Source organism: Rhipicephalus sanguineus, chromosome 4 (genome assembly GCF_013339695.2).
Source record: "Rhipicephalus sanguineus isolate Rsan-2018 chromosome 4, BIME_Rsan_1.4, whole genome shotgun sequence".
NCBI lineage: Eukaryota > Metazoa > Arthropoda > Arachnida > Ixodida > Ixodidae > Rhipicephalus > Rhipicephalus sanguineus.
Genome location: NC_051179.1, coordinates 165,225,948 through 165,252,442, shown reverse-complemented (window position 1 = coordinate 165,252,442; position 26,495 = coordinate 165,225,948). Strand labels below are relative to the sequence as shown.

General features: G+C 46.6%; 1 protein-coding gene across 1 annotated transcript in view; it reads left to right on the top strand.

The window, feature by feature from the left end:
* Positions 1-25,419, top strand: part of LOC119389109 (3-oxoacyl-[acyl-carrier-protein] reductase FabG-like) — a 39,562-nt gene extending 14,143 nt beyond the window's left edge. The window contains exons 3-9 of the mRNA XM_037656360.2: positions 1,085-1,177; positions 4,853-4,991; positions 7,681-7,721; positions 10,812-10,881; positions 14,026-14,062; positions 20,085-20,148; positions 25,173-25,419. Of these exons, the coding sequence (XP_037512288.1) occupies positions 1,085-1,177; positions 4,853-4,991; positions 7,681-7,721; positions 10,812-10,881; positions 14,026-14,062; positions 20,085-20,148; positions 25,173-25,379 (651 nt within the window). The 3' untranslated portion in view covers positions 25,380-25,419. The remainder of the gene's footprint in view (positions 1-1,084; positions 1,178-4,852; positions 4,992-7,680; positions 7,722-10,811; positions 10,882-14,025; positions 14,063-20,084; positions 20,149-25,172) is intronic.
* Positions 25,420-26,495: the final 1,076 nt, after the last annotated feature.

Genomic DNA, 26,495 nt, shown 5'->3' with positions numbered 1-26,495 from the left:
TTTTTTACTAGTTTTGAATGGCAAGAATTTTAGTTCAGCAGGGGCTTCTCGCTCCAAGGCGAGTATTGCCAAGAAAGGTGGCCCGTTTCAAAAGTAAGCTTCAAATCTAAGTACCGAAGGGTGTTATTCTGGGGAACGTCACTGGTAAATTTGAGGTCAGACCCGTTTTTTTCTGAAAAACAACCAGGACATGTGACATAGCGTTACGTTCGTGTGTCACGTGTACCTTCTCTTTTCCTTAGTCCCGTCTTTTGCGCTGTCCTTTAAGTACAATGCATCTAAATCAACTCGCCCAGTCTGCCATCCTACATCAGTTATGGGAGGAGGGTCGGGAAGAGGGAAAGGGGGCAAGTTGGAGGAGGTTCCATGGAACTTCAGCCACTTCGCTCCCCTAATAGAGAACATTGCGCATGTATATGGTCGCTGCATACGGCTAATGAAGAACAAGCCAGTACGTAGATTCATGTTGAAACTATGAAGTAGTACTTGGCTATTACGCTACCAATGCACGGGCATTAGATCATCTGTACATGATTTAAGCACACTTCATGCGTTAACGATGTTTCATAGCTATGTCTCCACCATGACCCCATTTATCGCAATAACTTTCCCTATTGCGAGCAAAGTGAAACTTTTCAGCACATTTAACATCAAATCACTGCTTCCGTAACAGGGAATATATATCTTGAAGTCGTCGTATAATTAAGTGTTCCTGACCTTTAGGAACGACCAGACGATAATAATAACTGGGGTTTAATGTCCCAAAACCATCATATGATTTGAGGGACGCCGTAGTGGAGGGCTCTGGAAATAGGGTTCTTTAACGTGCGCCGAAATCTAAGTACACGGGCCTCGAACAGTTTCGCCTCCATCGAAGATGCAGCCGCCGCGGCCGGGATTCAGAACGACCAGACAAGAACAGCACCTGTTGGCTGGCGTGCGCAGCGAAACCTCAGGCTTTCGTGGACATTTTCCTTACGTATTTATTGACATGATGACGCAAAACCTGAGAGGGTAGCGTTGCCACGCAAGAATAATTGCGGCTACAGCAGAGTGCTATAGCCTAATATATCTTTCTTTTCAGGTACTGGTGAAGACGGCTGACGTTAGGAATACAGAAAAAGTGTCCGCCATTATAAAAGAAACAGCCGACCACTTCGGCAAGATTGATATTGTGGTAAGCTGTGCTTTTTCAAGCGAACGTTCTTCCGAGTTACATATCTCTGGGGCTGCGTTGTGGTACGCTAAAAACCCGGCGCGCAATGCGGCCCTCGAATGTGCTCCAGTCACCTGCGTATCTAATAATAATAATAATAATATCTGGGGTTTTACGTCCCAAAACCACGATATGATTATGAGAGACGCCGTAGTGGAGGGCTCCGGAAATTTCGACCATCTGGTGTTCTTTAACGTGCACCTAAATCTAGGTACACGGGCCTCTACCATTTCACCTCCATCGAAATGCGACCGCCGCGGCCGGGATCGAACCCGCGACCTTCGGGTCAGCAGCCGAGCACCGTAACCGCTATACCACCGCGGCAGGCTCACCTGCGTATCTGTATGCACCGTTTTGCAGTAACTGATGCTCTCTGGATCGTGGGCTTCTTCTCAGCACTCACCCGTTTCTGATATGGCAGTGTGATATTTTATGGCGATCGCTTGTCATTGGGCGTTGCCATATTTCATTGTTGCCCGAATATGAACGCATGAGCTCACTTTCCAGCGGCGCTGGTGAGACCTAACGCCGCTCCTGCAACCAGTGCGAGGTGTTTCGCACCCGCCAGAGGGGAGGGCGAAGAAAGAAAGAAAGGAAGAAGGAAAAGTGCTAGGTCAGGTACGCATGCGCCAAGCTTAGCTTGTACGCATTTTCCGAAAAGGGAAAGGGCTCTTGAAGTGGAGAGGGCATCCTCAATAATACAGTAGTCTCTGCTTCTGGAAAGTGGCTGCAGAGAAGTGTAAAAAAACCATTATTAGACACATTAAAAGAGTTAGTATATCAGAATTCCTTGAATATGAATCGCATAACGAGTACAAACATAACAAAAGCAACAAAGGAGTTTGACTAGTAAAACCTGGTTCAACAAATTCTTATGCTCCCTGAACAATGAAAGTTTAATGGTGTTTTTTTGTGCGTGTGTTTGGCGGAAATACGTCGTGCCGCAAGACGTAAGAAGGTAGCCATTTCATGCCGGAATAATTTTCCGCGATGTTAGAGTGCTGCAACTTCAATTATGAATTCTGTTAACTGTGGTAACATTACCATTAATTAATTATTATCTGTGGTAATTGGTAACCTTTCAATTATTGCGGCATTAATCACTAAGGTTTAATTAACAAATCTTTATATAGTATAAAACTAAGCATACTCTTATTAGCGCCATCCTAATTAGTATGGCCTTAATGGGTAAGGTGCTCAATAGCGCGCCCCTAATTAGCGAAGTTTAAGCTAGTGCGGCCTTATCTTTACACGGATTCATTAGCATGGTCCTCGTGAAATGAGGCTTAATTAGCTCAGTCTCAGCTTGACTTTGCCTAATTACTTTGGTCATAGCGTGTTCTGACTTAATTACCTAGGCATACCGCCCAGCCATTTAGCTAATCAGATGGGCACACGTGCTTGGGGAACGAGCAGACGATGAATAAGAGGACGAAGAGGGCGCGCGCCGGCCGAGCAACGCGCTAGGATGTATACAGGGCGACCATGATGATTACACACGTGGCCTCGGCGGTTAGGTCTGGCCGTGGTGTTGTAAGGCGCTCGGCCGGAGCTAATCTCAGATGCCACAGTGCTTATTATTCTAAAGGAAACTTAGTTCAGACATTAAATGCTTCAAAATGAACTTAAAGGGCCCGTATCTCTAAAAGATATCGTTAGTAAAACTTTCTGGCAGTTCTAACACCACCCGACTTTGTCGACCGCCCTTGACGTGACGCAGCGTCCGATCGTAACCAATGGAACGCCGCGCGCGCTGAGGGATGGATTTGACATTTTGGTACTGTTAGCTCGTCCAAAAGAGGTTGTCACCAGAGCTCGGAAAGATTCCGAGTATGGCCAAACATAGAATGTCTGCTCCGTTTTGCTAAGGTTGAACAAAATCTTGTGTCATATCTGTTGTCTCGAGTATATTCTGCTAAAGATGCACTGCAGCGCGTGTAGATGTGAGGCAAGGTTTGCCACTATCACCATTCTCGGTAGAAGCAAGGAGGTCCTTGAACGAGAAATGCTAAAAACATACTACATACGAAGAAAAAAAAATCTGAATTAGCGATACGTCGGTTGTGCTGCTATCTACAGAGCTTGAATTTTTTGAAAAATATTTAACTAGCCCATGTATTGAGAGTGGCAGATTGTTGTGACGTGACACGTGGTATGTTGTTGCGCATGTGTGGTTCGGTGTATATGTTGCTATAATCTTTCAAGAATAAAGTTAGTAGCGAGTGACGCTCTGTTCTCTCGCGTGCTTTCCTTGGTGGGTTGCGTCGTCTAATTTCTTGTAATTAAGCGAGCTTCCAAAAGCATTGTTATTAGTGACGTGACCACGGTGAAAATAAACGAACACAAATTAATCTTGTAAAAAAATAGCATATGAATTTGGAGCACCAAATAGTGTGATAGTTGTAGCACTGAGAAAGTTCTTATTCCATAAACACCGAAGGGCGAGATCAGTACCACGAATACATGCTTGTTTGTCAGTGCACTTATGCAACTATTACACTAATCTACTGGTGGTTCTGCAAAGTCCATCACCAAGGAATAAAAGCATTGATTGCTTTTATTCTTGCTTTTAGGTCAAGCAAAAGGTCAACTGAAATCTAGCTGCTACAATGAAGGGCTTTGCTGCAGTACAGAACACACACACACACAAAAAAAAAAAACTCACACGGTCCCTTGTAGATTCAGCTAAGAGGACTGGGAGGCGAAAGCCATAGTGTTGTTCCTGTCAGCCGATGTTGTGATGCCGCCCCGCCACCCCTCGAAAAATCTCTGCACCTAACATTGTTTCGCACTACCTGCAAGATCGGAGGCAACTCACCTGGTTTTGCACTGCCTGCGTGGAGGACCACGTTTGACCAAGCTACGATGCGATGTGATGACGTCATGATGACGGCATAATAACGTCACAAATTCGAGCGATCTGTGACGTCATCGTGCGGTATTATGGTGACGTCATCTCGTGATGATGAAGGACGTTCTACGACGACGGTCGAATTTCGCGTTTGATGAGTCATCGAAGGCTTTCGCCTTAATGAACGAGTGTTTAGTCACGCCTGCGAAGCTTCTGACATGGTTATGCACGCCATACCTGAACTCTCAGCGGGAGACGACGGCAACAAAAATCGTATGCAGGTGATTTCTGTCGTGCGACTGAAATTTATCAATAGCTAAGCACAAAACGTAAATACGGCCGCACGCACATGCCATTCTTGAGCGCTTCACGGTATGTCACCGTCGTGCTCCGCGCTGATGCTAATAGGTGGATAGCAAATTGACATCTTCCGGTCCGATGCTCTTTGCTCTTTGCTGTTTAAAGGTGCATGCCGTTCAGTGTGATCGGGGAGAAAGCACGTACTTTCTGCGACGCGGTTGTTACCGGTTATCTTGCCTCCTCCCCGATTACACTGAACCGCACACAACTTGAAGCAGCGAAGAGCTGATCCTCGAAGGTTCCGTGAACCGGAAGTGCTGTAGCAGACGACGCGCCTTTTTGCTGTCCACCTATTGCGCGTTTATGTTAATAGCTCCACTCTCTACGTTGCAAATATTCAAGTTATTCTTAGTGTTCTTCCGTTTATTAATGTTACTGAATAAGTGCGACTGCTTAAAGCGTAACGCCGTTTCTTTTTCTCCCAGGTCAACTGCGCTGGGTCCGCACGAATGAGCTTCGTCGGCAAAGTTTCGCTCGAGGACTTCGACGACGAACTTAACATTAATCTGCGGGCCGTCTTTCACATAACGCAGGAAGTTTTGCCCTACCTCATAAAGACAAAAGGTTGGTGCGATAATGCCAGGCTTGACCTTTTTTAAAGGTTCTCTGCAGTAAGTTATAACTTAATAAAATGTAACAGGATATCGTACCGCACTCTAAGACCACTTGACGGTGAAAGCCATTATGTGTGCACTATTTTAACGGCTGTACTATTTTGAGGTCATTGTCAAGTACTTTTATTTACCCTAAACTATTTTGAATTATTCTGAATTAATTTTAATCACCTTCAACTACTGTTAGTCCCTCTGGGTTATCTTTTAACTACATCGAATGGCTTCGTGTATTTTTCAATTCTTCTCAATTACCTTCTAATTATTTCAATCACTTGTTGCTTCACTTTGTAGTGCATTAGTGGACGTTAGGTGTCTGGTGTGAAGTATGGAGCTGCGAGATGTGCCAGGTGCTTTCTCGCTGTCGCTTTTACAGCGAAAGCTGTTGCGAGACAACAACAGCCGATTTTGGTGCCGTAGTTTCCGCCGGTGTCCGTAACCGCTATTGCGCGAAATGAGAAAAATATATCCTGGATCGGATGGTATTTTAAACTGGGCCCTCGGCGTGAAGTCGAGTATTCTACCCCAGAGCCACGCCGGTGCTTGAAATTCCTTCGGAAATATACCCTGTACAGACGTCATATCGGGCAAGGAAGTTAACAAATGCAAGATAGCGTGGTAGAAGAGCAAAATAACAACCAGGCCTAACACAATGTGAATTGCGTAATGAGTGGGTCGCTTAAAGCTTCCAAACCATTACAAAGGGTCCAGCCATAATTCTTCATCGTCATCAGCCACAGCATCAACAAAGTGCACATAATGCCCGACATAAGTGTAGCGGGTACATCGCTTCTCTGCAAAACACAAAATAATGGCATAGTGGATGCTTCCCTAGTTCACAAAAATTATGGCGATTTATGGCGTAGTGCGTACCTTGGAAGTGTACTTGTAGTAGGTGCCCCGACAGAGCTTAGAACGGGCTCTATTAAAGCCGCTCTTGAAGTTTTCGCCGTGACTCTGCTGCGCGTTCTGCGAAGGCCTGGCTTTTTCTTTTCTTTTTTTTTTCAATAATTCGTGTCGACGCTGACAACCACTTTTCACACTTTATATTTGAGGCATTGGCCTTAAAAATATAAGCTCAACCGATAAAACAATACGCACATCTACTTCGCATAAGGAAGTCGTACTAGCCGCTTTGACTTCGACGAGCGAATACTTCCTATACGCTAATGCAGATGCTAAGTGCATTGCAACGTGAAATGCTCACCGTTTGTCACTAGAGTATTACGTCTGGCTGGGTACTCTTATTAAAATTTCTTATAAACTTTGTCAAGATGTTCGAGTTTTCTCCGCACAAAACATGCACACAAACGTGTATCTGTGCGATAATATTTTACTATATAGACACGTGTTTAATTAAGATCCCTCATTAAGAATAACGATATTAAAAAGGTATACCTTCTTCGGACTCCTTAGTACCTCTCTCAGACGGTAAGGCAGATAGTGGTATGATTCGCCTCTATTTTTGTAATAACGAGAACTAACGGACAATAATGCCAAGGAAAGTATACGGTATGATATTTGTATTAACTGGAATATAAATTTGAAGAAAGTAAAGTGCACAAAAAGATAACTTGCCGCCGGCAGGGACTGAACCTGCGACCTTCGAATAACGCGTCCGATATGCTCTACCACTGAGCTACGGCGGCGGTCATCCCCCCGTCCACATTATGGGGTATGTATGTGCATTTAAACCTAGGAGTATTAGTCAGCGCTGATCGCAGACATCGTGGCGAGTGTGGAACACTCTTTTTCTGCCTCATTTGGCGTCACGTAGCACGTGATCTGTTTACGAGCTGGCAGCTGACCTCGCATACTACCTGAAGGCATCAAGTCTGCCAGAACGAGACCCTCGTTCCCCTATACTTTCTTTGGCATAATTGTCCCCTTAGTTGTCGTTCATATTGTGTCTAGCGAAGAAAGACGAGCCCCTAAAAGTCATCATCTTTCCTCTATAAGTGTGACGAATCATTATGTTGCAGAATGAAGTGGATCGCTTCAAGCGGTATTTATCTTAAAACGAGTCTTGACATGATTTCCCATATTATCGCTTAGATAAAATACTGCATACGCAAAGGCAATAAGAAAATATTTTGAGCGAGTGAAATAACAATTTTCGCAAAGAAATGGTGCGCCTAATGACCACGTATGCCCGCGGCTGTAATTCATGCGTTGTCTATCGAGTACCAGTAACTTTTATTCGTTGCATACTGGCAATTACATTGTATCTTTAGTAACGATGGAAGACAGTAACTCAAGCTAAAGGCATTGGGCGGGTATTGAGTTCGTGACGCGGGAGTATAGGATGGTGTGCGAATGAAGTGCTGATTTTATGGCGTGAAATAGTGTAATACGGCACCACTATCGATGTGCTACATTCAGAAACGCATGTATAATTACCACCTGCTAGCTATGTTTCTATTGTTCTGCGACGTTGTTTTGTAGAGTACGTCCTCGCTTCACTTCGAATCAAGTCTTGTTAGTAAAGTCACTTGATATGAAAAAACCAGCCAGTGAGACTGGTGGTTTTTCCCGTAAATAATCAAGATAACGAAGGATCTGCTGCCTTTTGAAAAAGAGAAGTATTTTTTCATCCATATAAATCTCTCACTTTAATATCTTTCTTTGCTTCCTGCTTCCAGGAAATATAGTGAACGTCTCAAGCATCGGAACAATGAGGCCGGTATGTTCAAGTGTGCTTGTACATTTGTTGCCCTGTCCGCAAACTGACCAGGAGGCACAGCTACGGTCGATTTCAGTGCGCAACTGAACTACAATTATAATCACGGAACTGCCTCACAATCGTATCATGCTTTTGGCATGCCAAGTTCCAGCATATATTATTATTAATCACGTGAAAAGTCATCAATGATACGATACTCTCATGGTTGGGCAATTATACGTTCAATGCACACTATACGTGTAAAAAGCACGTTGCGATCTACTTTCGCCAAATCAATAACGCGTACGAGAGCACCTTAAAATAAACTGAAAGTAATCAGTAGTATATAAAAAGCGATCGTGTTATCTAACATTAACCTTATTAATACACAACTTCAGATGGATACTTTTCTCCGACACAAAAAGTTATTCTCTCAGACGCACACTTCACTATGTTGATGCATCCTGAGTCCTTGGACTTCTAAAACTTCCTCTATTTACAGTAGGCCATTGCGCCTTTGGGTCAAATGTTGTAATCATTAATGGAATATTCGTCAACGTTACGTCGCCAAGAATTTTTTCGCGGTTTGTCATTTACGCAACAGCCCTTTATGCAGCTCGAGAATTCGCTTTGTCATTGCGATGGATAAGAGCGCGAGTGTCGTGTGTGGTGTCGCATCAAGCACATGACCAGATCGGACGCAGCAGTCACTAAGAAGGGCAATGGCGGGACCTGTGCAAGGATAAAGACGACAATGGCCTCTGGCACGTGACCCAGAGCAAAAATGAAAAATCTTGAAGTGGGTGCGAGAGGTGGGCGCGTGAAGAGCCACGCAGTGACCACGATGGCGTTCCATCGCGGTTCATAACTGTGGGAGTTTACCGGTCAGCAGCACGGTCGGGCGGAGACCCGAGTGCCTGGCGAAGGTCATGAGTCGGAGTGGACTGCTTCGCTTGACCTCAAGTCTCCAAATCAATTCCATAGAGCGCTCTCGGGAAGCTGCCGCCTCTACCAGCAACACCATCTGGTGCAGGCCCGAGTGTTCCCTGTCTTGCGAGAGCCATGGGACGGCTTCGCGTGGCCTCATTGCTCAACATCCTTTTCGGAAGCCCTGGAAGATCCCCGCTGTTAGTGACGCCATCGGGTGTAGTTTCGAGCGTTCCTTTCCGGAGGCCACGGAAAATTGTCGGAGTCGGAAGCACGGTCGGGTGTAGTCCCGAGTGTCTGGTGGCTGCGAAGGGTCGAAGTGCACTGCTTCGCTTGACTTCAGGTGTTGACGTCAGCTCTATGGAACTCTCAATAAGCTACAGCGCCCACCCGCAACACCGTCGGGTGTAGGCCCGAGTATTACTACGCATTACTAGACCAGCAAGTCGGGACACAAGGTTCTGTTTGACGTCAGAATCAGCTGTCCCCGTCATCGCTCGACCCTATGGTAGCATCCATTCATGCGCTTCGCCTTAGCTTGCTTAGCAACGGCGACAGCTGCGTTCTCGTGCCGACGCGCCATCCATGAAGGTGTATCCCGCATCAGCTGTTCGTTTTGCCCGGTGAGACTATCTCGCCGTAAAGACTAAGCACATACGGTTCTTTTCGAGTTCTTTTCCGTGTGTTGTAAAGCGTCGTGTTCCCGTATAGCTTCCATTGCTGTGCGCCTTATGTTCATGTGTTTCTTCATAAAGCAAAGAAGATAAAACAACCTCGCCATTTTCTCAGAAATGTTGCTGTCATCGCCGCAACATATTCTTATCTGTTTGCTTATTCCCAAGAATCTCATCATAATGGCGCCCAACGTTGAGCAAGGCTGATTTGTGTTTTTTTTTTTTCCAAAAAAAAAAAAAACATAGCGATCACAACATGGATCTGCCAGAATTTAGACTCGATGAGAAAATTGGTGAACTTGGTTTTCGGGAGACCTGCTTGGCATATGAATAGAAGCAAATGTGCACACGAAAGAGGTACCCGGGTTGGGGAACGCGATGCTTGGCGCGAGCAGGCTGAGCGCGGGTACCGTACCGACGCGAGAAGGCCGAGCGCGAGGATCGCGTCGCGGTGGCAGAGCTGATGTTAGTTCAGCAAAAAGCTGCTCTTCAAGAAACAAACTTGCAGCTTCTAACAGTCTTGTTAGACGCACAAAATGCTGCAAATGCTCGCGCGCCCCTACGCGCTGGAAGTGACGTTACGAACCGACTGGCCCCGCAGCAGCCGAAACGCTATCGCTACTTTCAGCCTCTGCTATACAAGAAAAGAGGTGACCTCGGTTCATGACTTCACCGATTTAGAGTCTCAGCAAGAGGACCAGAACTGTCTTCAGTGCAAATGGGGGCGTACCGGCTTCTTCAATCGTCTGGCATTGGCCAGAGACACGCTTCACATCGCCTGGCGTTGGCCAGGCAAGATCGGCGTCACCCACCTCAACACCAGTCTACGGCTGGCGAACACCGACAGGGTGTCCGGCCTTCTTGCCCAATGCTTCCGTCCCTCCGAGTGAGCGTCTCTACCCCATCTCAAGCCATCGCCATCTTCGTCTGCCTCTGCAAGCGAGAGCTTCACTGCGCGACCTACGAGAGCTTGACTGAATGGCCTGGCGACATTTATTCATGAACCACAGCATTACATGAAAATCCTCGCGCAAAGAAAAACGTCGCCTTCTTTTTAGGGTGATCGGTGAGACAGCTGCTAGTTCACATAATATTGCACTGCTACCGAATGCCTGACTCCAGGGATAATTCAGCAGAGTTCATGTCCCACATCAATACGTTCTGCGGTCGGAAGGCTAAATATCCCCGTATATATATATATATATATATATATATATATATATATATATATATATGTATGTATGTATATATATATTGTATAGCAACAGAGTCATAATAAGGCGTGGAGCAGAAAGGAGCCTCGCCGCATGAAAAAGGCAGCTTTGGCAAACGAAAATTTCAGATCTTTTCAGCACTTTATATTCAGCTACATACAGTTGATCAAGAAAATATGTTGTTGCACTGAGATAGCAGTGCAGTTACATGAAAAACTTGCAAGCAAGCACCCTTTAAAATATAAGCAGCAATTTCTAAGTGACAAAACCGCACATTCTTCGATGTTTTATGCAAGGTGCCTGCCGTTTCACTGTCTGGCATCAGCAAAGCCGGTGTGGACAAACTGACAAAGATTTCCGCGCTGGGTAAGTGTCCTGCTTAAAGAACAGATCAAGCCAGAAAATATTGCCCGTTATGATGTTATTACCGATACACTATAATACTATATGAGTTACTGTGTATTGACTCACATAAAAACACAGTGAAATGATTTTCTTCACCTCGCTTAGGAAGTGCAAGTAAAAAGGACTTGTTTATCATGAGTAGGAGCTAATATAAGATATGTGTATTTTTTTCGTTTGCGGCTCTGCAAAGTGAAAATTTAGTGCAGTGTGTGTCACAATATGATCTGTGTTCTGTTTAGATGTAAAATAATAAAATATAGATCAGGTGAACAGGGCACATAAAAATACCGAGGTTGCAGATGAAGGCAGAAAGTCCCAATGTTTTATAAAAGAGAAAACACATAACATTATTGGTATTTATACAACAAGTAGGCAGAGTTTATTGCTTCACTATTATAAACCATTATAAACCATATTATAAAACATTGCCAACGCGCAAAAAGCACTGATACCATGTTATACATGCAGTCCAAAGGGACAAATGGTCTAATCAAAAGGGTTAATGGTTCATTTGGAGGCTAAGGATGATCCTGTAGCCCATAATCCCAACAAGAATTAATAGCACCTGGTCTGACAGTTGGTCCAAATTCAGTTATACTTCAACATAATAACAAAAATTCCGCACTCGCACCTGAACAACAGCATTTATTCCGTATATATACTCCTTACCAGGGCAGCTGCCAGTCTCTACAGTCGCACTTCACCAGGCTACGTTAACCCAGCAAGATACCCCGTGATAATCCTGGGTTCAAATGTAGTGGTAATGAAAATGACCACGGATCACAGTCGCAGCAAAAAGTTGCGAAGTGCACCAAAAAAATGTGGAACAGTGGTGTTACGTTTGAGAAAAAAATTTGCAGTGGCTTAGCTGGGCAATGCCAGGATATACGTAGCGTTAGCAAAGATTGAGCTGATTATTCTTAGCTTTCCAGATCGTCTAGGATTATTAGCCTTCTTCTGTTCATTCTTCGTACGCTGAACCGCTAATTGCCAGACAACTACTTCGGGATCCGATGCGATAAGCTTCTCGGCTCTTCTGCGCCGTTGAGCAGCATTCGCGCTCTCCTTCTCCAAGGCGTTACCCACCTGCAAACGCCAATCAGAGGCGCTATCAAGCGGCTCCAGCACAGTGTCAGACGGCGACTGCACAGCGAAGGCGAATAGCTGCTCGCGCGCTGGCGCCAATACGTCTGCCAAGGCTGCGACATCACTCCTCTGGAAAGCGCAGACCGGCGACCGTGAGTCGCGCGCGGCGGTGGCGGAGTCTGCGCGCGCCGGCGCCAGTTTGTCTGTCGCGGCTACGACGCCACTCCCCCCGAACGCGCAGACAAGCAGCGGCGAGCTGCGAGCGGTGGTGGCGGAGAGCGCGTGAGATGCTGGCTCCGGTGAGCCAGCTGTGTGACATCACTGGTCCTCGCACATGCGCAGCACGGCTCATAACGATCCACGCGAAATCGCCTCCGGCTAGGCAAGTGTAGCTAACGCTACAAAAGAGGAATCTTTGCCGATCGACTGAAGATGAATATGTATTTAAACTGTTCTCGGGAGAGGGTGACCGTTTTAAGATGACGGGGGAATGATGTCATAGCGGTAGAATACAGCGAGGATGGATGCAGTTATGACGGGCAGAATTGAGCAAGAAACCGTTAAAGTATCTGTAGAAAGAAATCCGTAAAATAACTGTGAGGTATTCTGATATAGGTTTTAATGAAGACAGCAACAGATGACAATAAACGTGATGCTACCTTGCAATAGATCTAATAAATACTCTTTCCGCAGTGGAGGGTGGTAAGTCCAGCGCGGCCGAAAGTCTGAGTTAGTTGATGATTAGTCATCGTATATGAAGTGTGCTTAAATCAGCGCGCGGAACAGGATGAAGCGGGTAAAACAATAAAACCCCGCATTTCCCCGAAGGGGAGTATGAGGAAGTGCGAAGCACGGGGTGATGCTATGAGGGGGCGCGCGCGACTAAACTGCAGAGCTGAGCGAAGGAGACGGCAGCGAGAGAGCACGCGCCAGCCGACCCACGGAGGTCTGGCCGTTTTTAAGTGCAAATCACTTTTACTGATGATGATGATCTGTCTTCCGAACTCGTTCCAAAGAACCCGCAACGCGTTCAACTTGTTGGCGGCGTTGCGCACGCCCGAGATGGGGCTCAGGTTGTTGTCGAACCACAGTCGATCGCACACCGCGCAGCTATATCCGAAGCTGCGGTCCAGGAAGTCTCGCTTGAAGCGCGCGTCCGGCCGATCGAATTCGAGGGCCCGCGCTCGCTCACGCATCGCGCCAGATCGGCTTCGGGGTGCTCGGCTCGCTTCGCACGCTTTCGTTCGGCGTCTCGCCGCCGGCCTTCATCACCACAGGCAATGCGCGGGGCGCGCGCAGCCACGGAGCGGAGGGCGGAGCGCGCGCAGTCACGTGGGGCGTGACGTCGCTGCGCCGTTGCTACAGACGCTCCTCTCCGCTCCTCGCGCCGTTGCTATGGGACGGCGGATTCAGGGTCGCTTATAAAGTGCATTCGCACTTAAAATGTGTGAATGCCTAGCCTTCTTATGATTTCCCCGCTCTGTCCTCTTCGTCGCGACGCTTCACACACACGCTATGCTAAGAGGATAGCGAAACAGAATCACTTGGTTTAGCCATATGTACCTGGTTAACCCTGCTTGCCCTGCCTTTCCATTGCCTTTTTTTTCTGCGTTATTAGATCTTACTGAATAAGTGCATGTGTTTGTTACCAAACCGTTGGAATTGGGACACCATTAAAATTACCACGATTATTGTCAAGCGAGGATGGATGATCCCCCACGTTTATGATCCTCCCACGTTTTTCCCATAACGCACTTGCACGAAACGTCTTCATCGTCTCGCGAAGGTGCTAATTTAGAACAATGTTACCGTTAGCACGTCACGTGATGAAGTTGTATCCATCGCTTTAGTGACAATAACGGCACGGGTGAAGTTCCAGCATTTGTGACACTACTATGACAGCACTACTATGACAGCATTGCTATAAAAGCAACACTGTAAAAAACGATAGCACTGCTGAAGATTATGCGAGTTTACCAGAATGATGTTTTTTTGTCTCTTTGTGTCTATTCACTGCAGAATATGCACCGTATGGCATTCGTGTCAACGCTATCAAGTGAGTACGCATCTATAATTTCATTCTTTCTCGGCACTCCGCTGAATGTCCGCGTGTAATATGTACGGTGCCGAGCGCCCCACTTTCTTGTCTCCTCTCTAATCGTTCACTTGATCGTGCATTCATCTTAACTACTAAGGAGAACTACTCTGTCATGTTATCATCTGCAGTATCCTGAAACATCTTTTTTTCCATCGCGGTTTACTTAATACAATCGGCGCTAAAATGAGATCGAGCTAAAATGAGAAGCTACCGATAGAGAGCGACAGGTGAGCAAGCTCATCATGTTGCAATTTCTTGACGAGAGGAGTTGTCTTTTTGGGGTGATTAATTTGTTTGGATTTTCGTCTACACGTACGTAAGTCTTAACCCAGCAGCAAGGAGTCTACGGAGGTGCGAGATACTAACCTTCGTATTTCGACATAATGCACGAATTGAAGCCCTTCTTACGCTTCGCCGGCTTTCGGACAGCGCCGCACGTTCACCGAAGAGGATTCAGCGCTTTTCAAGAATTGCCGCACACTGTGAACAAAGTCAGTGTACCACTTCTGCATGTGAACGGCGGCGCTTCCATTTACTCTCCTTATGCTTCTGGCCCCATCGATGTTCAGGCGCCGTGGTCAGCAATCAAATCCGCATCCTCGAACGTAGCAGCGCGGCTCCTTAATTCAAATATACCCACTTGCGCGAAGTTCACCTAGAGTTTATGGTCCGTAGTAAAGGTTATAAATGGCTAGCCCAGAAATTTGAACGAAAGTTGACCGCTTACTTCCCTGGCTCTTGAGCATTCTTCGCCGCAACGACTTCCTCTTCGTCGAAGTTCACAGAACGTCAGTCAGCTTTATTCACTGTAGTGGTGCCGCGCGCTCTCAAAGCAACGCAGAACCATCCAGTATGTTTCACAAATGCATGAAAGGGGAGGGAGGGCATTGTGTCTGTTCAACGAACTGGTAGAGTGGGACAAAGGACTCCGGACGAGGAAGAACGACACAATACAGCGCTAAACACGTGATTCTACCTTGTCCGTCGACGTTGGTCCCACAGTCCCAGTTCTTTCAACGAATATAAATTACCCATTTGAATTACACCATACATATGAATTAACCACCTATCCATCCTTCTGCGCCATTATATCATGGGCCTTTAAAATTCGAGCGTGCCCTCTCTCATTCCCGCTTGATTGCCATCCCCACGACTTTGCTCTCTTTGACCTTGAAGTGTATGCGGCTTTATCGCTATTCACAGCTTTCTTACAAGATATCATGTATTTACCGCGGTGACGAATACTGCAGCCACTTCGGTAATGAATAAGCTTTTATTAGCTGAAGCTCTGCCGAGAAAAACAAAACGCTCACCACACAAAGATAGCTGTGAGCACGGCCGTGGGTCGTCGGCCGTCAGAAAACAGCCCTCCACGAAACGCGGCACCTTCTCTTCATGTGTCAATGCACTACAACATTCCAGCGTCGTCGGGGTGAATCAAGCAAGCTCTAAGATGTAATGAACCTCTCGCGCCGTTCACGCAGTCGGTGGCCGCGTACTGAGACGACAATGTTTAGAGACATCGCTTTCACTGCGCGCTGATTGGCTGGTTGAGGAAAGCAGGCGAGCAAGTAGTCGTTACTCTCTATGGTCCCGCGAGAATCTACGCGACGCAGAGCAACACTGTCGTAGAAAGTGACCGTATCAGAATGCTGTTCTTGAGTAAGTTATTAGAAAAAATGGTCTGCGCCGAGCGTAGGTGCGTTTAACAGTCCTACATAGCCGGTGAAACACAGTCACAATGAAAAATAAAGGTCATGCCAGTACAATTTTCTTTTTTTGTGGAGTTGATGCTAAAAATATTATTGCTTCTAATTACCGAGTGTTCAATATATCGCAGTCTTTTATTTACCATTGTGTGTGCTCAAAGACAAGCTTAGAGGTACTCATATCTGAAATAGTCGAGACGAGAATAGTCGAAATTCAGGTAACTGCTTCGTCAAACACACAAGCAAAAGGTGCAATATTTCTGATTTATCCTTTCTTTTTAAGGCGAAATTCTTATATTTCTTACAAGGGGGGCACTTCGCGAAAAACGTCGTGAGCACAAAAAAGCCAAGAGCAGAAAAAGCAAATGAGCGCGATAGCGACGAAATGGAATCTCATATGATGAAAGGGCTAGCAGCTCACTCCTTCAAGCAAACACGGCCACTGCAGCGAGCGAAGTTACCTTAGTGAGGTCTATGGCTACAACGCAAACTTTGCGATGAAAGCACAACACGTAGCAAGCAATGAGCCACCTCTTGATCACACTTAAGAGATAAGCGTGCGAGCACATGCGACCACGCCCAAGTCCTGTAGGTCTAAGTACAGACCCTGATGTTTCACCCCCTGGCTACGCCAATGCACCGACAGTACATGATGTATATAAATAGCTCGCCGTTAGTATGCTGGAAAATGCGCTGTCTTGAAACTTTGAACTTTGAACAGAAACTTTGAACTTTGATTCTCAGGGCGCGGTCGTGATCGCTGGCGCGTGCGCTATCTCGGAAGCCAGCAGCAGGTGGCTCGTATACCCTCCTACATGCTGCGCTCTGAACGCAAAGAGGCTGGCTATGCCGAAAGAGTATCTCTCCCTGGAGCGGCCATATTCTTTTAACACCAGCGTTTTGTAGATTTACGTGAGATTGGATCCAAAAGAAGTTACTGCCAGCCTCACTTCGTGTAACATTACAATTTGTTGCTATCGCATTCATTGTCTCGCCCTTGCGGTGAAACTGTGACTTCTACAGTGAAAGCTGTTATGAGATCACAACACAGGCCGTTTTCGGCACCGTACTAGTCCGCCGCCGCAGCTGGTGTCCGTAACCACTATAGCGAGAAATAAAAAAAAGGAAATAAGAAAAAAAATTACAGCACATCCACGGGTGAATGATGAAGAGCTTGGGCGAAGCTCCTGAAGCAATCATGGTCTCGGGATTCGCTTCTCGTTGAGCCCGTTTCGCAGCGGCGTCCTTGGCGAGCACCGTGCCGGGGTCCACCTGGCTGCCGCGAAGCGAGCGCCCGCCGCTGCGCATCGTCCATGCTCCACCAACGATCCGACACGTACGGCGACGATCCAGGAGAATGAGAGAGGCGCTCGCAGGCGCTCGCTCCCCGCGCATCCCTGCGCAGCAGCTAATCGGAGAGGATGGATGGATGGATGCTATGAGCGTCCCCTTTATAACGGGTCGGTGACATGTCTGCCACCATGCTCGAAGAAAAAAAGAATGTGGCGATATTCACCTGGGTAAATATCGCCACATTGAACAGAAACTTTGAACTTTGATATTCACCTAGGTGAATATCGCCACATTCAATCACTACATGTTCCACCGTTTCCTTAGTTCCTCCGCAGCATGTACATTGTTCTTCTTCATTACGGAATCTCGCTTTATAACTACGCGTTCTAAGGCAGCCCGACCTTGCTTCAAACAGTAAAGCGCTTCCCTTCAATTATCATAAATCCTTTCCCTCCTTATTTCGTTTTTTCCCTTTCGGTAGTTACTCAGAGCCGGCTTCTTTTCCATCGCTGTCCATCCAATAAGTCCTCTCCGCCTCTCTGACCTTCCGCTTAATGCTCCTTGTTGTCATATCGCCCGCACTGCCAGCCGTATATTTACTGGTGAGCCTCCTAGTTCTTTTTCTCCACTGCGTGTCAACGCTTTTTCTATACAAATACCTGAAAACCCTCTCTGCCCATATACTCTTCTTCGTTTTCCTCAACCTCTCTTCGAATCTCATTTTGCTCTGAGCTTCCCGCACTTCAGAGCCTGTCCATCCCATATCACCCTTTACAGCCTCATTTGTCGTCTTCCCGTGAGCGCCCAACGCGAGGCGGCCCACCGTCCTTTGATTTACATCCATTCCTTATTGTACCTCTGACTTCATGCACACCACTGAGTTCCCAAATGTAAGCCCCGGGACCATCACACCCTTCCACAACCCTCGAAGCACCTCGTACCCATTGTATCCGCATAAAGCTCTGTGCTTCATAATTGCAGCATTCCTCTTTCCCTTTGCTACCGATCCTTCCTCTTGTACCTCCATATATCTATCCCCCTCATTTACCCATACTCCGAGGTACATTGTACTCGCTTACCCTCGGTATTTTTTTGGCCCTGTACTATGACCGCCTGGTCTTCGTAATCATTGAATACCATCAATCCACATTTTGTTGCACTAAATCCCAGTCCTAGAACCTCACATTCCCTTCCGCGTATATCTGCCAGTCGCTGTATATCATCTTGACTGTCCGCAAATAAGACAATATCATCAGCATAAAAAAGACCTGGAAGCTTCTGCTCAACCATCGTGCCGACCTGTTTGTGTGACAAATTAAATACAATGTTGCTACCCTCTAGCGCTTTTTCCATCCTCACCATGTACAGCATGAATAACAGCGGGGACAAAGGACATCCCTGTCTCAGCCCCTTGCTAATTTCAACGCTGTCCTTGCTACTTATTCCTTCCCATTCTATACAAACTGTATTTTCCCGTTATATATATGGAAGTGCCGCTGCTCGGAGAGGATGGATGGATGGATGCTATGAGCATCCCCTTTATAACGGAGTGGTGACAAGTGTGCCACCAGGCTCGAAAAAAAAAAAAAAACCTTTACTCCTTTTTGCTTAGCGCTGGCCTAGTGTCTTTACTTCAATTAAAACCTATTTTACTCCAGAAAAAAAAAAAAGAACTTAAGTTTTCAGCTCCGTTCTGTGCCCTTTATGGCAGAACGTCCTTTTTTATTCAATATTTATTTTTGTCCTTTCTCTCTAGTTTTCTGCCACCAATACTCTAACGGTCTCTTACTTATTTCAATCGCGGGTGTGTTCAGCCTTCCATTGTCTCTAAAACCCAAGGCGTCATGTAGGCTCGTGCCCAAACGTACACCTGGGTGGATGTCTCCACATTCAATCAGAACATGCTCCGCCATTTCCTGATCTTCCCCGCAGCACGTGCATTGTTCTTCTTCTTTACTGAATCTCGCTTTATAACTACCCGTTCTAAGGCAACCCGATCTCGCTTCAAACAGTAAAGCGCTTCCCGTTGATGTGTCGTAAAATGCCTCCCTCCTTATTTCATCTTTGCCCTTTCGGTAGTTACTCAAAGCCGGTTTTTTCTCCATAGCTGCCATCCAGTAAATCCTCTCCGCCTCTCTGACTTTTCGCTTAACGCTCTTTGTTCACATACTGCTTACACTACCAGCCGTATATTTACTAGTGAGCCTCCTAGTTCTTTTTCTCCACTGTGTGTCCACGCCCTTTCTATACAAGTAACGGAACACCTTCTCTGCCCACCTACTCTCCTTCATATTACTTAGCCTTTCTTCGAACCTTATTTTGCTCTGAGCCTCCCTCGCCTCAAAACCTGCCCATCCCATATCGCCCTTTACAGCCTCATTTGTTGTCTTCCCGTGCGGCACTTCCAGCGCCATCTAGGGTCGATTCAAACAAGCGCCATATTGCACACAATTCTATTGGACCAACGCCATCTAGGAAATGAGACGAGAAATGGTGATGACACAGATTGTGTATAGCGCCATCTAGAATATCGTTCATGAACTGCAGTTTGTATGTATTTCTATGAGACAGCGTCATCTATTATACTGTTCGGGAGATAATGCCACTGCCGTTTACGCCTGACATGGGACAAGGTTAGACTAAGAGGAGCTACGCCCCTAAAAATGTCCAGGATGGAACGAGGTTCGAACCTGGGCCTGCCAGGCCCACGAAATTCCTGATAGTTACAGCCTTTGTTCAGCATACCGCCTCGCACCTTCATCGTGAGGATAATGTACCTGCATTTTTCAAAGAGCACTTTTCGTCGTTGCTCTCATAATTCCAATATATAAAATTAAAAAACAAAAAAGAACCTCCACATTAACGTGGCATTCGAACGGTCATCTTAACAGCTACGTGATTACAAGAGACGTTCCTTGCGGGAGAACGTCCCTCCAAGTTTGTTCCTTTATTCTTTTACATTGTTTTTTTTTTTTCAGCCCTGGCCCAATTGAAACCAAGATGGTATTCAAGGACGAAATGGGCCCAGAGATGAAGAAAATGGTAAGGCCGGTAGTAGCTGCCGCGTAAATTTACTATTGTACTCTGATAACATCATGTTCACCATACACTTAAAAGCTCATCATGTTCACCAAACACTTAAAGAATGCTTCTGCTTCAGCGCGTGCATTTCGTTTACAGCAGATATGCTCGCCCTGTGTCGTGGCTAGAAAATTATGATCATCAAGAACCGGCACGTGCTCTATTTGTCCTCTTCTTACCCTTCTACTTCGCTCACAGAGCACGTGCGCCGATTGGTCCAGCGTGGGATGTAATAACTCTGATTGGCGAGAGAATGAGCACAATAAGAAAGAAATTCTTGGCGTAAAAATTTTTTGGGGAGATTCGAACCCGCGTCCCCTCGATCCGAAGGCGAGCGTCGAAACCACACGGCTATCCTGGTGCGCTAGCAGAGCATAGCATAGCCTGGTGTAGTAGACCATAGCAAGAGAGTGGGAAAAAGAAGTGATGGTGAGGAGGAGGTATTGAGAGTGAGGAGGAGGGTAAAGCAATAACAGTGAGAGAGAAAGAAAGAGATTGAAAGAAAGGAAAGAACGAGAGAAAAAGATAGAAGGAGAAAGAGTGACTAAACAGAGAGAGAGAGAGAAAGAGAGAAAAAAGATAGAAAGACAGAGAAAGAAATGGACAGAGAGAGAGGGCGAGATAGAAAGAAACAGACACAAAAAAAGATTTTAAAAAACTTAGCAATCATAGCCCTGTATAGTGTAGTATAGCGAGGGGTGCGAAAGAGAGAGGTGAGAAAGTAAAAGCCAAGCCAAGCCAGAACTAGATAGGTGCCACCAACTCTGCTGTTACCCAGCCTTGCTCGACTTAGTGCAAGATGCGCTATTTTTTTATACTTCGGGCTAGTTACAACCTTCAGGTACGCGATCGTTTTCATCTAAGGGCCGAGCCCACTTGACATTTCCGGAATTAATCACGGTGTATTTGCGCTCATTCAATGTCACCCTACGTAGAAAATGGTTAGTTGGTTTGTGGCGTTGAATGTTACGCAGCTAGTCAGGCTATGAGAGACGCCGTAGTGGAGGGCTCCGGATAATTTCAACCACCTAAGGTTTCTTAGCGTCCATTGACATCAATTAATAGACAGGCCTCTAGCATTCAACCTCCATTGACATGCGACCGCCGCGGCCGCGATCGATCCCACGTCGCTCGGTTCAGCAGCCGAACACCGTAACCAATGGGCCATCGCGGCGGCTACTGGCAGCAAGGGAATCGTTCGTTTTTTGTGGTAATGCAAAGCGACTTTATTTTTTATTTCCCTAAAACCATCTGCTTTTCGGGAACTTCCCCAGAGTAGTGACTGCATGCAATGAGTTATCTGTGCAACAGGTAAAATAAACACGGAGGTTAAATTCAAGAGTCAGAATTGTTTGAAGTTGAGGAATACGCTAGTTGGTAATCAAGTATTGGTATTTCTTAGTTACACTATTGATGATAAAGTTCGCTTGTTTTTTTTTTTTTGTGCGTTTATCCTAAATGTACAGTCGAGCTCAATAAGACTTGCAACACGGGAGCGTGTCTCCTCATGAGTTTAAAGATTTCGCATTCCTTCCACTAGTTCTTATGTCTACTAATAAACGCTGTGCCACGCGCCTCAGTGTTGCAAGTCATATTCAGCGCGACTGCACACTTGCAATAACCACGCAGTTTCGTTCTTTAGAAAGTAAGCACTGCCCTTTTTGGGCGTGTTGGTTAACTGGATTTCGAAAACACACTCAGCGCTAGCAGAAAAGCACCTAAGATAGCCGGTACCTCGATGCGCTAACTTCAACATCTTTATTTCTAGGAAACGTTAACCTATTTATCCATGCACAGTGGCGTCACATCACACCAATCATTTGCCAACCAGAAAGGCAGTCTCCTTATCTAACAGGTCAGTTGGTGGGGCAGTAACACACTTGTCAGTATTGCGAGAGAGAGCTTGGGCTACAGTAATCTGCACGCATTTATCGTTGTGCTTCGCCAGTACAGTGCACGAATCATACATTGGTGCGCTACCGCACTCCAAACAATGCGCAGACAAATGGCCTTAATTGTTCTTGTTTGTTACGTTTGTCGATAGTAAATGCATCTTCCCGTCTGACCTCTGTACTTATTTCTACAGGTAAGCGGGACCTTCTGAACCACCCCTTGTACAGAATCCACAGGAGGGTTACGATGGTTCTTGGAGCATCCGACAGATGACTTACGGTGCGGGTCTGTTAAGCGACATGCCCTGCCCAGTTTTTTCGGCGCTCAAAACACCACTCTTATGTTCGCACGACTAGCCATTTTCTTTAGATTATGAGCCGTTCTATGCAGATAGGGCCCTGCTGCTACTCCACTACTGTTTTTCGCCTGTTGGATGGCCGTATCCAGAGGATTACTGTCCAACCGGCATCCCTTTAGCAGAGCATCAACAACAGACTCCTGTACCGACTCCGGATACCCTACTGCTGATCACCTTTCCGACGGATCCATAAGGCATTTACGGATCTTATGGTGGCAGGATTTGTTCAAAGCGTTCCCAAAACACAGATTGGCAATGCTGCTCCTAACGAGTTCGGAGTGAGCGGATTGATACGGCAGCAGTTGCTTATTGGCTCTAGGTTTATATTCTGAACATATGGGCTGTTTCGTGAATGCTCAACATCTAGAAACAGCAGCGCTTCATCAGACGGCTCTTCAGCCGTTAGGGTAAGTGGGCTAAGGCTAGCAGAAAAACCTTTTCGAGCTCAACTACTGATACGTGTGCATCCGGTTCGAACAGGACGATGTAGTCGTCCTCCTGAATATGTTCTAGTTAACACAAACTCACAACTTTGACAAACGTGTCCTCCGACAAGGATACTTGCCAGATTCTTTTTATGGTGAGCTAGAAAAATGTCAGTTCAGGCGCCAAACAAGAACGGATACAGACGCCCTGCTTTTGAAAGAAAAGTTTTCCATTCCATGTCGCACATGTCGAGCAAAGATAACAGCGGAGATAAAGCAGGAGTAGAGTAGCAGTAGTGGTCTACCTGCATAGAACGGCTCATGATCTAAAGAAAATGGCTAGTCGTGCACACATAAGAGTGGTGTTTTCAGCGCCGAAAAAACTGGGCAGGGTATGTCGCTTAACAGACCCGCGCCGTATGTCGGATGTCGGATGCTTCAAGAACCATCGTAACTCTCCTGTGGATTGGGTAGAGGAGGTGCTTTATGAGGTCCTGATAACCTGTGGAAATAAAGGTCAGATGGGAAGATGTCTTTACGATAGGCTTCGTGAACGCAGGTTAAACGTTACAAACAAGGATAATTACGGTCATTTGTCAGCGCACTGTTTGGAGTGTGATTGCTCACCAATGAATGAATCATGCACTGTTCTGGCGAAGCACAAAGATAAAGGCGTGCGAAGCCCGAGCATTCTCTCGCAATAGCCACACGCGTGCTAGAACCCCATCAATTGACCATTTATGTAAGAAGACAGCCTTTCTGGTTGACAAGTGATAGGCCTGATGTGGCGCCACTGTGCATGAATAAAGAGGTTGACATTTCCTCGAAATAATGTTGTTGAAGTTAGCGCATTGTGGTGTCGTCTCTCTTAGGTCCTTGTCTACTAGCGCTCAATATGTTCTACTGTTAACACAAAGTTTCGCGGACTCCTTTTCGGTCTTGTGGGAATATTGTGCGCAAATGTTGAGTTTTCGCTCATGTTGAGTGGTCGAAATATAAAGGTTAGTATGCAGTCAATCAAAGAAAAGTTACGGTATTCATGTGGGAACACGGGCTCTAAGTAAAACGGGAGTCCGTATGTACTCCTGATGTGCTGATAATGCCGACCAAGACAGAATGCATAGCTTCGCACGGGCTATGGCGTAACATTGCTAAGCGTGAGGGCGCGTTTCGATTCCTGGGTACGCAGCTGCAGTTTTCTAAAGTGAATGATGCTAGGCATGCCGCTTATTTACAATTAAGCGACGTTAAAGGGACCGATACCCAATTTTCATAGTACGGTACTATCTTCTTCAGCGCAGCGGAAAGGTCACCGGTCAGAGTGCCTAATCACGGAATGGCAATGTGGAAAACGCCGCGAAACGTTTGTAATCAGAATTTTTCCACCTGCGGCGAATATGAAGTCATTATACACCCGAGGCAACATATGCTGCAAACAGTGAGCGCGAGAGCGGTTCGTGTTCGAGAGCGGTGAGTTACTGCGCATGCGTGCAGCATGTGCCGCGGCTCGACATGGTCCACTGGGGGCCGCGAAGGCAGCGCCGCTTCTCTCCGTGCAGCTCCTTTTACCTCGTAAGGAACACAGAATTGAGTGGGGCTGGATAATAATATACATACTCTAACTTTGAGGACTAATTAATGCACTCATGACAGCATCAGACTGCGCACAGCAAAGTGACCGACTTCATAATCCCGCTTCAAGGCTCTTCCGCTAGGCTGCGCGACATTCCAGTTTTTGTTGCTTTTACACACGATTTAAAAATATAAATTCTACTCGCAACGCGAAAAGGATGCTGGAATCGGTTACTATATATTACGGTCTTTGCATTTATACAAGGACCTAATCCCACGTTCTGGCCAGTTGTCGGTCCCTTTAAAGACTCCCGGACTCGTAAGTTTTGCGCAGGTCCAACAAGCGCATGCCTAATGATTGTATCTGCAATTTGGCGCGTAAAACATCAGTATTTTGTACTTATTTTCCAAATTAGTTCAGCGGAATGCCGTTAGCTGGCGAAACCGTTAGGAAAAGCAAGGTTGTCCGCTCAATCGTAGCACAAAGCCAAGGAAATTGATGTCGATTCCTCGGAAAGAAAAAGCCATCCAGCTGACGAACCAATATTTCTTTCCTGGATTTGGTACAGCTTAATGGCAGTTTTCCACATTTTTATATTTAGAATACAATGAACCATGCAAAAGTTAAACATATATCAGCTATTTCTGCTTAAGTCGGCCGGAAGAGCTTGGATAACGGTCACAGGCAAGAGTGTATAACTGCCTTCCACCCAGCATGATGTTTCCGTTACGTGCAGATCCGGCATATGATGGAAGCATCGAACGTGATGGGTCGTCTTGGAACCGTCGAGGAAGCGGCCCGTGCCATCGCTTTTCTGGCTTCAGACGACGCCTCCTTCATCACAGGTCACTGTCTACCGGTGGACGGCGGCAGTCTCTTAATCGGAACGCTGAAGGGCAACATATTCACGCAGGCTGGTATGAAGCAAATGCCTCCCCAGTGATATCCACAGTTGAACAGCTGAGTTGTCTGACTGGCATTTATGTGCATAGTAATAAAACTTACTCCAAGTCGTGCACCTCTCGGAATTGTCCATATAATGTGGATGCCGTATAGCGTAGCTTAAATATGTTTCTATTAGGCGTACTAGCCTGTGTTAAGCGCATGTATGAAGCGCCTGTAATGCCTTGATTAAGTGTTGTGCGATTGATGTCGTCCTGCGGTAATGATTCCAGGCATTATTGGTGGCCAGGCCCACCCCTGGAAAAAGCTGGCGTCACAGTTGGCTCGACGTGCTATGAGGGATCACGTGGTCACAACGGCTGCGTCGTCTGCTTCCGATGCGACTAAGCGAGCTCAAAACGAACTTTTAGAATTGCCCCTGCACTGTAATTCTGCTAGGAGGTTTTCCCGCTTCTAGTGTGTGCTTGACAACGCTTGAAAGCACTAGGATATATCTGAAGGCATCTGTTATGGTATGCCACTGCTAAGTGCTACACTGCAGGATGTACGCAATGGGTCCCGGTGTCAGACTTCACACGTGTCTACAGGGTAAGAAGCTGCGTGACGCTTGGATTGCGAATCTTATAACCGACAAGTAACCATCGGCTACATCTCGGACGTGCAAGCAGTACTTCCGCGAGGAACATTTCTGCTGTGGCGTCGCCACAGCGGAAACGTTCACAATAGAGAACCCAAGCTAAAGTTTGCGGCGCGACGACAGCGCCGCGCTGCGGCTCTGGAGAGAAGCTCTGGTGTAACTGGGTGCATGCGCGGCCGGCTGAGCCTATTTGTCAGCAGCGGGGAGACGCGCACGCGCGCGTTCTCAGTCGGTGCGGGGAACTGGGGCGCTGTGCCGACAGCTTGCCACGCTGAACCGAGAGGCTTGCAGTTCGAAGCTGCATTTCCACGTTGGCAGAAGCGACCCCGCGGAAGCGCAAGCGAGGTCCGAAGTATCGCTGTGTCGTGGCCTGCCACAACAGTGCAGACAACACCAAGGCACGCGATTCACGTGTGAAACTGTATCAGTTCTCGGGCATGTCGCACGAGAAATAACGCCGACAAGCGTGGATAGCTGACAGCGCAGTCTCGCCTTCTATTTTGGCTATCTGAGTTCATC